This window comes from Pseudophryne corroboree, chromosome 5, assembly GCF_028390025.1.
Source record: "Pseudophryne corroboree isolate aPseCor3 chromosome 5, aPseCor3.hap2, whole genome shotgun sequence".
NCBI classification, from domain to species: Eukaryota; Metazoa; Chordata; class Amphibia; order Anura; family Myobatrachidae; genus Pseudophryne; species Pseudophryne corroboree.
In genome coordinates this window covers 510,713,313-510,726,158 of record NC_086448.1, presented here as the reverse complement: position 1 = coordinate 510,726,158, position 12,846 = coordinate 510,713,313, and the positions used below count along the sequence as shown (strand labels likewise).

Below are 12,846 nucleotides of genomic sequence, written 5' to 3'. Positions count from 1 at the left end.
CCATTCCCTATGGCAGGTTCCATGCGAGGACCTTTCAGTGGGACCTTCTGGACAAGTGGTCCGGGTCACATCTACATATTCATCAGATGATCAGCCTATCCGCCAGGGTATCTCTCTTGTGGTGGCTGCAGAGTGCTCACCTTCTAGAGGGTCGCAAGTTCTGCATTCAAGACTGGGTTCTGGTGACCACGGACGCGAGCCTCCGAGGATGGGGAGCAGTCACACAGGGAAGAAACTTCCAGGGACTGTGGTCAAGCCAGGAGGCTTGTCTACACATCAACGTACTGGAATTGAGGGCCATTTACAACGGCCTGCGTCAAGCGGAGAATGTTCTTCGCAACCTACCGGTTCTGATTCAGTCAGACAACGTCACAGCAGTGGCTCATGTAAACCGCCAAGGCGGAACAAAGAGCAGAGTGGCAATGGCAGAAGCCACTAGAACTCTTCGCTGGGTGGAAAATCATGTAAGCGCTCTGACAGCAGTCTTCATTCCGGGAGTGGACAACTGGGAAGCAGAATTCCTCAGCAGACACGATCTCCATCCAGGAGAGTGGGGACTTCATCAGGAAGTCTTTACAGAGATTGCAAGTCAGTGGGGACTGCCTCAAATAGACATGATGGCGTTACGCCTCAACAAGAAGCTTCCGAGGTATTTTGCAAGGTCAAGGGACCCTCAGGCGGTAGCTGTGGACGCCCTGGTGACACTGTGGGTGTTTCAGTCGGTCTATGTGTTCCCTCCTCTTCCTCTCATCTCAAAAATATTGAGAATCATCAGACGAAAAGGAGTACAGACAATTCTCATTGTTCCAGATTGGCCTCGAAGGGCCTGGTATCCGGATCTGCAGGAAATGCTCACAGAAGATCCGTGGCCTCTTCCTCTTAGAGAAGACCTGTTACAACAGGGGCCCTGTCTGTTCCAAGACTTACCGCGGCTGCGTTTGACGGCATGGCGGTTGAACGCCGGATCCTAGCGGGAAAGGGCATTCTGGATGAGGTCATTCCTACTATGATAAAGGCTAGGAAGGAGGTGACAGCAAAACATTTTCACTGTATCTGGAGGAAGTATGTGTCTTGGTGTGAGACCAAGAATGCTCCTCCGGAAGAATTCCATCTGGGCCGTTTTCTCTACTTCCTACAGACTGGAGTTTATTTGGGCCTAAAATTAGGCTCCATTAAGGTACAGATTTCGGCCCTGTCCATTTTCTTTCAGATGGAATTGGCTTCTCTCCCAGAAGTCCAGACTTTTGTGAAGGGAGTGCTGCATATCCAGCCTCCTTTTGTGCCCCCAGTGGCACCATGGGACCTTAACGTGGTGTTACAGTTCCTTCAGTCTCACTGGTGTGAGCCTCTTAAAACCGTGGAATTAAAGTATCTCACTTGGAAAGTGGTTATGTTGTTGGCCTTGGCATCTGCAAGGCGAGTGTCTGAGTTGGCGGCTTTGTCTCACAAAAGCCCCTATCTGATTTTCCATGTGGATAGAGCTGAGTTGCAGACTCGTCCTCAATTTTTGCCTAAGGTGGTTTCCTCTTTTCATATGAACCAACCTATTGTGGTGCCTGTGGCTACAAGGGACCTGGTGGATTCCGAGTCCCTTGATGTGGTCAGGGCTTTGAAAATGTATGTAGCCAGAACGGCTAGGGTTAGGAAAACAGAGGCCCTGTTTGTCCTGTATGCAGCCAACAAGGTTGGCGCTCCTGCGTCTAAGCAGACTATTGCTCGCTGGATCTGTAACACGATTCAGCAGGCTCATTCTACGGCTGGATTCCGTTACCTAATTCGGTAAAGGCCCATTCCACTAGGAAGGTGGGCTCTTCTTGGGCGGCTGCCCGAGACGTCTCGGCATTACAGCTTTGCCGAGCGGCGACTTGGTCGGGTTCAAACACTTTTGCTAAATTCTACAAGTTTGATACCCTGGCTGATGAGGACCTAATGTTTGCTCAATCGGTGCTGCAGAGTCATCCGCACTCTCCCGCCCATTTTGGAGCTTTGATATAATCCCCATGGTCCTTACGCAGTCCCCAGCATCCTCTAAGACGTAAGAGAAAATAAGATTTTAAACCTACCGGTTAATCTTTTTCTCCTAGTCCGTAGAGGATGCTGGGTGCCCGTCCCAGTGCGGACGACATTCTGGAAGACTTGTATATAGTTATTGCTTGCATAAGGGTTATGTTACAGGTTTGTTCAGTCTTTGATGCTGTTCTGTTTCATACTGTTGACTGGTTCGTATACTCCAGGTTATACGGTGTGGATGGTGTGGGCTGGTGTGAATCTTGCCCTTGGATTAACAAAATCTTTCCTCGTACTGTCCGTCTCCTCTGGGCACAGTTTCTCTAACTGAGGTCTGGAGGAGGGGCATAGAGGGAGGAGCCAGTGCACACGCATTCTAAAGTTTCTTTGTAGTGCCCATGTCTCCTGCGGAGCCCGTCTATTCCCCATGGTCCTTACGGAGTCCCCAGCATCCTCTACGGACTAGGAGAAAAAGATTTACCGGTAGGTATAAAATCTTAGTTTTGATTGGCAGGAAAGTGAATTTTGGTATAGTTTTTATCTATAGCAACAAACTAAGCGCCCACATTCATCCATGTTCCTGCTCTACTGGATAACTGAGCTTCTAATAGAATAACAGTGTACAATTTGAGTCCACAGTCTGGAACCTAGAGAGAAGGTAGTGGGGCCCACCCAGAATTATACATGTGGGCCAGTCTGATACTGGGTGTGTCCTTCACTACAGCAGATCATGCAGCTCCTGGGCCTAGAAAGTGATTGGGTAATCTGATTCCTGGCTGTTTGGAGCTCTCTTCTCACACTTCATTTATCAACAAGCTATAAAACTTGTGAATGATAAAGTTTGTTGTGTATGATAAATGGTGCTCCAGCCAGTCAGCTCCTAAAGGGGGGTACACACGGAGCGATATTCTAAGCAATCTGACTAGATTGCTTAGAATTTAAGCATTATCGCTCCGTGTGTACCCCCTACAGCGATAGCGATGCGCAGCCCCGCGCATCGCTATCACTGGTGCTAGATTGGCCTGCATGCAGGCCAATCTAGCGGGTCGCTCACTTCACCCACTGGGTGAAATGAGCAGCCCCCCCCCCCCTTCCCGCAAGCTCAGCACAGATCGCGCTGTGCTGAGCAGCGGGAGAGATGTGTGCTGAGCGGTTCGCTCAGAACACATCTCTCCCACATCGGCCCGTCTATATGGGCCTTTACTTTCATGTGTTCAGCTCCTGCTGGTGTTTGAAAAATTATAGCTGGGAGCTGATTGGCTGGAGCAACATTTATCATACGCAACAAGTTTTATTACTCAGTGATAAATGGGTCCCTTAATCTACACAGCTGGGTTACCTGGGTGTACAAATTCCCACCCAACCAGCTGTGGAAATGAACAACAGCCAGCATTCTCCAATAGCCCCTCCTACTCAGCAGATGAGTAAAGCTGGGTACACACCTCTCCGACCTGTCTGACAATTGGTAAGTTCATACACACTTACCAATCGTCCGCCTGATGTGTCGTGCCTAACGTAACAACTGGGTGGGCATTAAAATGTCTCGGCCCAGTTGAGATGTCAGTCACCCAGCAAGTGTACAGACAGTCGGCAGACCACCTGTACACACAGCCAGATGCGCTGATACACCTGTGGCTATATCAGCCATCGGCTGTGCAGCAGGGATGATGCGATATGTCTGTGAACAACTTCATTCACAGACATATTGGGGGTTCACACTCGCCGACGAGCTTGCAATATATTGCCCGTTTGACTGAATGCCCTATATATCGCTTAGTATGTACCGAGCTTAAGTCGGAGGTGGTTGCATTGCAGTGCTGGGTGCTTCATGAGCTGCAAGCATGTTGTGGAGGGATTGGAGGCAGCAGGCTGAGAGGGATTGTAGCAGCTAACCCAGATGTGATCGCTCCATTCAACTAATAAATCTCACACAATGGAAGTATGTATTAGATTGTATACTACATATATTCATTTAACATAACTTCCAATGTGGTAATGAGCACCTGTATTAGCTAGTAACTACTATGTGTTCCTGTTGCCATGAGAGGTAGATGTTTAATGTTTTCTTAATGATAAATATCACATAATATGACTCTTATTGCATCACACAATGAGATCCTAATTCTGAAACCCCCTGAATGATTCCTTTTGGCTGGTAAATATTCCCACTCTGGGGATATATTCATGTCTGGAGTTAAGTAAGTGGATCCCTTGTGTATTAGGGAGTTTTGCCTTTTTCTTTTAACCCATTCATTGCAGAAACAGATGGTTGGCTAGTTGTCTTTTCCTTTTCGAACAGTTTAACACAGTCCATGAAATGTTCCCACCACCTACAAACAGTGCAAGCTGGTATATAACTAATATATGACTGTATTCTCATAAGTATTGGTGCAGCCCACAAATCACTATGTAGATAAAACCGCATTCTCCAATTCATCACTGTAGGAAAACAGGGCTTTGTAAGAACCTCATTATATTTAACAAATAATAGGCTGCGGCAGTTCTAGAACCTCTGTTGTGGCACCCTCTATTATATTCCTGAATGGGTGTAGGAATGTATTACCTGTAAGTGTTTGGTTGGCACCCATAGCGTTTGTGCATTGTTTGTCTTTCCAGAGTAGTTTATGTACAAAAGAGCTTCCTGGAGAAGAAAGAGGATCCTCGGCTGCATTTATTAGTGCATGAAACAGAAAATTAAGCTGGGTACACACGTTTGATCCACGGCTAATCGTGTTAAATGCTCCCGATCAGCCAATCAGCATGTATCCAGCCGTGACCCCCTGTGAGGCGGCAGCTGTAGTGAGGTAAGCAGCTCCTCTATGGGTATCAGGAAGTTGGCTGTGCAGTACATAAGACACAACCTCCCGATCCCAACCATTGCAGGAGCATTATAAGTCGTCTATCGGCTAACATTCCTGCATTGGCACTGCATACCCACTTGCACAATTGTTGTCCATTCACCCCATATCAGGAGAATGGGCAGACGATCGTATAGGTGTGTACCCAGCTTAACTCTGTCCAGCAGGTATTGTCTGAGACACACGGTCAGTGTGATTGAGCGCCGAGCTTGACATTGGATTTCCAATGTTAATTACAGCATTCCAAACCTATTTTCCCAAATGATTTGATCACAAATACACAACCTATTTATTACCTCTATACCACAGTTTCATTATAATTTGAGTTTCTGGTTATGTGTTCTATAAATATGGCTGTGCTATGTGGGAAGCAGTGTGGACTTTTGGTTTTAAAAAAAATGCCTAGAAATGCCCTCTCCCCAGTTAAAATAAAAAATCGGAATGTCTAAGAGACTGCTATAACTCAATTGAACAAAAAGAGAAAAATTAAAATGGAATTGGTGACTGTTCTTTACATCTAAAGGCCTGAATCTTGTTGAGGTGAAAAGTGTGACACATTGTGTGAGGTGATGGGGTCAATCCATGGATGGATCGGAGGACAACTTACAGGAAAACGCTTTGAGAGAGAGACAAGTGCCAATTTCCCACTATACACATGCCACATACGTACTGCAGGATCCGATATGATATACCTGCAAATGGGTAGCCAGTGTCAGTATAGCGACAGCGGCATCCCGTCTGCCGGAGTCTTGGCAGCGAGCCCCCTCACAGGCTCTCAGCGCTCGCCATGCTTCGGGCACGGTGGCAAACTTTGCTCGCCACAGGTTCTATTCCCATTCTATTTGTGGCGTGGACCCACCAACCAAGTGGGAATTCCGGCCGTGTGTCGGGATTTTTTGACCATCGGTAAAATGCCGTATGTTGGGATTCTGGCGTCTGTGTCCTGAACGCTGGGATCTCGACAGCTGCCATTTTAACTGCATCCCGTATTGAACACACAAAACACCTAATGGTTTCCAGTTTGTTTAAATTGAGTTACTAATAAATGTTATCATTGCGAAATGTGTGTATCTGAAACAAACCTATTCTTAATATTATGCTGTTCACATCATGTTCTCTTCTCTATCCAAGATGGCAGGAAGCCCATTCGGTCTCCTTTCCTTTCAGTTGCAAAACATCCAGAGTATTAGCTGTCCCTCACTTTTTGGCAGATGACTACATTAATGCCCTTTTCTGTATAGAGGCAGTACTTTCCTCTTATACATGGAACTCCAGTTTACACTTCAGATATCTCTGCTATTCAGTACGGTTTACACAGAGCAATGGACTGAAATGACATGCAGCTATACACCATAAAATAACCTAGCACAGAGGAAGTGACTGATCAGAAGGAACTAGGCATGTGACAGATTTAGACTACTGCATTAGGATACACACTCTTGGATCATCAACTGTAAAATTATGAGTGTCAGTGTGGCTTTTGTTTTGTTTGTCTGCCCTCTGCTGGCAGCCATGAAAATGACATAAATACTCTGATGGAAATACATTTTTCACCAGTATTTTGTATAACCCAATGGTTCCCAAACTTTTTGAGTCGCTGCATCCTAGAGTATCAGAATTTTTTTCACGGTACTTCCCAGGGCAAAAGTTTCTTAGAGAAATTCAGTAAAAAAAAAAATATTACATTTTGTTTATGCGTCATCCTTGGGGTCAGATATACCACTTTCAGACTTGTGACCTGGTAAATTGCCGGCTATAATAAACATACAAAAAACCCGGGTTGATGTGTGTTCACGTGTAAAACCCCGGGATTTTCATGTACAGTATGTGTGAAAGGGGTATTATGTAGTGAGGTCAAGATTAACCTCTGTTTGTCCACATATTTTATGATTAGAAGCCATCAGCACTGGTTTTGCCTAGAATATTGATCATAAATAATTTGATTTTGGTCTTGGACCACCAAAACAGGGAACCCCTGCAAGTACCCTGAGGCACCCAGTTTGAGAAGCACTGGTATAACCATTTTGGACCTCCTTAGCAGCTTCTGGACATATCAATTCAAGGTGTCCAAATAAATGTGTTCATTTTGTAAGGAAAATAGTGCCTGGTTTTAGCACAAATATTATCCAGCTTTGTTTTTACCCCATGATTTAAGTCATACGTATGCCCCCCATATTCTCATACCCACCCGTACTATGATCTTATCAAAATAATGTTATCCCTATTCTACTTCTGCCACTAGTTACTTGCTATTGTTTTTTTTTTTTTTTTCCTTCCTCTCTTCCACCCCGTGTGTTTTTCCTGTAATGTTTACCCCCACTGATTGCACATCTTGCCATTGTGCCCTACATGCAGGGTACATCATACTACTACATAAGCGTCAGTTTTTCCATATATGAACTTGGCCCTTGTATGGCTCACCTCCCACAGTGTAACCTTCAAAGTGCGCCCAACATGGCTGCCCCATATGGTACACTTGTGGATAGGATGAAAAATACATAGGCCTGATGGTTTTGATGGAACCCTACTCTGAACTGTAGGACTCTGAAATCACCCCCATTTTGTGTCATCTCTTCTAGGGGTGGACTATTCCACCCTGGGTAATCCTACGCTGAGCGCCCAAGATGGCTGCCGCACTTGGTACCTTGTGAGGGTGGAATACACAACCCTTGGAAGTTATTACCCAAAATGCCTACACCAATCCTGCATTATGCTTTCTGTGTGCTTAAGGTCTTCTTTTATGTCTGTGTGGCTTATCTATTGCTGTATTACTCAAATCCTCTGTATCATGTGCATTGTTTTTGATATCTGTAAAGCGCCTTGAGTCCTTTTGGAGAAAGAGCGCTATATAAATAAAATTATTATTATTATTACCTACTTTTTTAGTTTTCTCTTCGTGAGAAGCCACTTCAGGGAGGAGGGGGGCAGGTTGAGCTGTGGAATGCCTCTCCAAGCTCTAAATCAGTCTGCACAATTTACATTTGCCCCACGCCCTGCAGTTCCGCATGGCTTTTCCAGTTAAAATGTATTCCGTTTTTTTACTGTGCTTCTAATTAAAAATAAGGCCCTATGTATAAGGTCTGTATACTATGTAGGGGATGCAGTTCAATTGCCGGCGGTCAGCATATCGACGCCGGGATCCCAACTGCTGACAATGCCGCCAGCCAGAATCCCATCTCACAGGGGCTATTCCCACTTGTAAGTGTCCTCGACACCCATAGAGTTGGAATAGAACCTGTGGCGAATGCAGTGAGCCACCGAGCCCGCAGCACAGTGTGCCCGTAAGGGGCTCACCCCGCTGCCGACATATTGGCGGCCGGCATCCCGGTATCTGTATACTGACGGCTGGCAACCCGACTGTCAGTAATTCATACTGATCCCCTATATAGCAAGCAAACCACATGACACATATATAGACTACATAGACCAGCCTAGAACATAAAAATTGTCTGATAAATGAATCAGATTTCTTGTATGAGGTCAGGAAACTATTTATTCTCATTTGGAACAGGGCCCAGACTCCTGTGTCAATTAACCAATTGGAGTATGTGTGGGGGTTCAGATACAGGAGGGGTTGGGGATGATTGCTTTGCTCTGTGATACATGGAGCTGATCCCTGACAGTAATGTTACCGTTCCTGCAGACTCCTGGGATTATGAAGATGCATTTACAGGTAAAACTAGGGGCTTCAGTTATTCTGCTCCCCTCTGCTAGTTTTGGACTGCGCTGCAGTTTGTCGTTCCAATACCAATGCACTCTCAGTCAGTGCTGAAAGTTACTATCCACCTGTTTGGGTTATCATTAGAACCAGTGTAGAACTGGAGCATGAAGCGTCCACCGGGGAAAAACAGTGGTAGGGCCCATGCTTGAGGGGCATAGACAGCCACCACAAGGGGTGTGGCAAGCCACTACAGAGGCCTGGTCAACCATTAGAGAGGATATAGCCTATTACAGTGCATGGTCTGGACCCCTTTATAAATATATATAGTAAATCCTGAGCTTTCATGCAGCATAATCTGGACTGTTAGCGTGTGCCTTGAGGAACATGGTTGGGAACCCCTGATCTAGACCATAGACAAAATGATGCAGAGGAGAAGTGTGACAGGGGAGTCATGTCCCAAAATCTGGAACAGATGCAATATGTGGATAGATAAAAAGTCTTTTACTTTTGCATTCAAGTCCTATATTCTTTTCTTCCTTTAATGTACCTCTTCTGTATGACATTTTGAAAATTCAGATTACGTATAGTAGTGCACAATCTGGTTATTTTCTGTTTATTTACTGTATTTGTGTTGTTGCTAATATAAAAAAAGGCTAATTTAATGTTTGTTTTTTTTCTCTACTAGGGGTGGTGGCTTAGGACTGGTCCTGGCTAGTGCTGGTTTTGGGATGTTAACTGCCCCCATCATGGAGCTTCACAATCAGAAGGGGTACTTCTTACACCATATCATTTTTGCCTGCTGCACTCTTATCTGTATAATTTGCATTCTCCTACTGCCTGAAAGTAAGAACCAAAATCTACCGGAAAACATCCCTGATGGAGAGCACTATACCCGGCAGCCTCTAATACCTCACAAAAAGGGAGAGCAGCCCCTCTTGCTAACAAATTCAGAACTCAAGGACTACTCCGGTCTCCATGACTCTGTAGCCATTGGGGATGGGGTACTGGAAAACACCACGGTCAATGGTATAAAGTCAACATAGCCGGATAGCTCCCATGGAGGAAAATCTCTTGTATTTATTATTTGTGTTCCCGTTTGCACAGGTCTTGGAGACCAACCATAGGATGATCTGATTCTGGTAACCTCCCACACAGCTGCTAAGTCCCTTCAACTCTTACCAAAAAATACCACCAGGAAATGAACCTTCTAGCAACACTATGAAGTCTAGGGAAGTTATTTTTCCTGATCATTAATGAACTGATGGCCACATTTTTTTTCCAGATCCTCTTCCAGCTGCATAACCATCTTATGTTACAGTTGGTCACCCACATCCTTTTAGAAAACAAACCTACATCTAAATCACTGGATTACTTTTATTTTTAAGATCGACATCTATATTTCCCATTGTTCCTTCATTCGTTTTATAGCTCAGAAATCATTCTAAATATGACCAGGTCACATTTTAAAAAAACGTGCAGCAAACTGTAAGTAAAATAAATAAAAACGCAAGGGGAAGAGTAGCCAGAAACATTTTGACAGCATGAAGGGGAAAATTGTCGCAGCTTCAATGGGAGGTTTCTGCCGATCAGAGGTAAAGACTTTACCTTAAGTGGAAAGAACACTTATCAATATAAGCCTAAATGAATATATAAGGGAAGACGGAGCTAATGGACTCCTAGAATTTTTTCTCTTGCTAAAATACTTGAGCAATACAGACCAACTGGGAAATGAAATACCACTACCTTGAAAGAAGTCTTTTAGCTGCCATATATGACATGCAGCCATTACTGAGTGTACCTAACAGTTATCCCTCAGGTTTCACATCTTACATTGAAGACAATTGGGAGCTGGCTTTTAGAGATGTGCAGTAAATATGTGCCAAATTCCGCTGAATCCTTCCCTCCTGTATGAACAGAACATCGCCTACTGATTTGTAGTCAGAGTTTTGTTTTCTACCAATGAAAACACATGGATACTTATATAGTTCTGGGATGTCTTAACAATCTTGCTGGATAGACCAGATGAATTGACAGTGCTGAATGATATGAGATGACTGTATGTTCTTTGGAATCCCACTTGCCATTGTAGAGAATTTTAGTCCTACCAGTAGAGACAAAGAATTCTTGACCGCATTGAATACCTTATTTTATAATATCTATCTATCTAGATATATATTATACAGTAAGAAGTCTTAGAGCAGGCGGAAAGTTTCCAGATGTATCTATACTTAATAAACAGTGATGTTTTTTTTTCTATTTTAGTTTTAAATTGCTTGAATTTAGAAAGCGTTCTGGACTAGTTCAAAGAACTTCAAATTCTACAACCATATAGGAAAGGGTCTTGTTCTAATATAGTGTATGTGACTGTATGCTACTAAATGTAGTTGGACAGATGCAGGCCAGTAGTCATGCAGGGTAAATCTCATCTCTAGCTTGGTGCACAATTTCTGTATACATTTATGGTTAATGGAGAAGTTGTCAAAAGATAACTTTTAGGTAAATTACCAATTTTCAACTGCACCATTTTTTTTTTTACCCTGTAAGTACTAGTAATAATGGAAACAAAGTGATTTATGCCTACTAAGGTCTGCTCTGCAAACACTTGCCTAGAGATGTCTGGTATCAAGCCACACAACATGCAAATCAAAGTGTGTTAATTGTAAACTGTTACATTAGTGCTTTCTAGTTGAATACTGTTAATCATAATGTGAACAATGCTAATTGGTGGCGTTTTTAGACACATCATAAGCAAGAATGGAAACATGCACAAGAAAAAATATAAACTGACGTGTGGCAAGTATTGTTTTGTGAATTGGAGGGAGGGAAGTCGGGGTTTGTACAGATGCAAATTCAATGTTAGTATTTTAATAAATGTTGCTAAATGTTGTAGAGCCAAAATCACGGGTTCACCTAATCGGAAGAAGTGCCATTAAATGAACTGTGAGTATTGACCACTTTACCATCGGGATGACCTAAAGCGCACGACATTCCCTCTAGGACAGATGGGGATATGATGCACCTTATGTTATGAATTGTACTGTGAGTGTGTTCAAAGGAAAATTGCCTATTTTATTCTTAGTGTTTAAAATACAAATCCCATCTATTTGTTTTCTCTCATGGAAGTAATAACATGTAAAGTCCTTTGTACAGTAATCTTGAAGCAATCATCTGTGACCTGTAAACATAGTACTGTACACTCTTCAAACCACTAATACTAATCCTGTTATTATGTTCACCATGCTAAAAGCTGATGCAATAGGTTAATTCTCCAGTTACACTAAGCTAGATTACTTTTAAAAAAAAATTCCTTTTACACAAACAAATTGACGCTATTAATAATGATTGAGAAAATTGTATTTTTGTGGAAATTTTAACAAAATAATTTGTAAATTGTATTTGGCTGTATCTCAAATGCATTGCTTTATGGAATCTGTGGGCACTTTATAAACGATGAATTCCAGTCTAGAAGATAAAAATGTTGGGTCTCTGAAATTTGTGTTTAAACCAGCTACGCAACTTCTGTTCCTTCCATAGGGTTTTGTAAAACTGTTGTCTTTTTTTATCTTTTCTGTACAAGAGATAACGAGTGCAATGTTTTTGGTCTGGTTTTATTTTATTCCTACCAATGTTTTAGTAAATACTTGTTTCATTTTATTCTCTCTCCAGGAGTAGTTTGGTGGTACACATCCATAGCACAAGCTTTCAAATCAAGTACTGAAATTGTCTTACAAACTAAATGTGTGCATGTCACCTAGTTGTATCTGCGCAAAGATTCTTTGTACTGTATGTATACAAAAATAAAACCATTCAAAAGAGACTTGTGGTCACCCTTTCACAGTATGTTTTTTTTTTCTCTTTATTAAGGTAGTAGACAAAATTGAAATATTCCGTTCCAAAAAATATCCAAACCATGACAAACAAAAAGCATTAATAGGGAACAATAAAAGACAAAAGTATAACACAATCAGGTCTGAGAGTGCTGATTGTGTTCACAATCAATAATAGAATAAAGAGTTTTAATAATCAAAATAAAAAGTATCAAACTACCAAGTTTTAGAAGTAGCTTCTAGAAATATCAATACGTAACAACATTGAAAAAAAGAAAAAGATGGGGGGTGGGAAACAAGTTAGGGGGGAAGGGTACCAGGCAACAGTGTTCTACAAATGTGTCAGATATGAAAGAAGGATTTCAGCCCAATAAGTGGTCTGCAGGTGTAGAGCAATCTAAAAAGCCTCCAATATTAACTCAACCAATATTCTCAGTATGTTTTAAGTGGAAGGGGAGATAACATAGACCACTTTGAAATAGAGATATGCAAA

At 42.8% G+C, this 12,846-nt stretch overlaps 1 protein-coding gene across 1 annotated transcript in view; it reads left to right on the top strand.

Annotated features, from left to right (window-relative positions):
• SLC22A23 (solute carrier family 22 member 23) overlaps positions 1-12,343 on the top strand; it is a 243,833-nt gene extending 231,490 nt beyond the window's left edge. Inside the window, exon 10 of the mRNA XM_063923069.1 lies at positions 9,212-12,343. Coding sequence (XP_063779139.1) covers positions 9,212-9,569 — 358 coding nt within the window. The 3' untranslated portion in view covers positions 9,570-12,343. The remainder of the gene's footprint in view (positions 1-9,211) is intronic.
• The last annotated feature ends 503 nt before the right edge of the window (positions 12,344-12,846 follow it).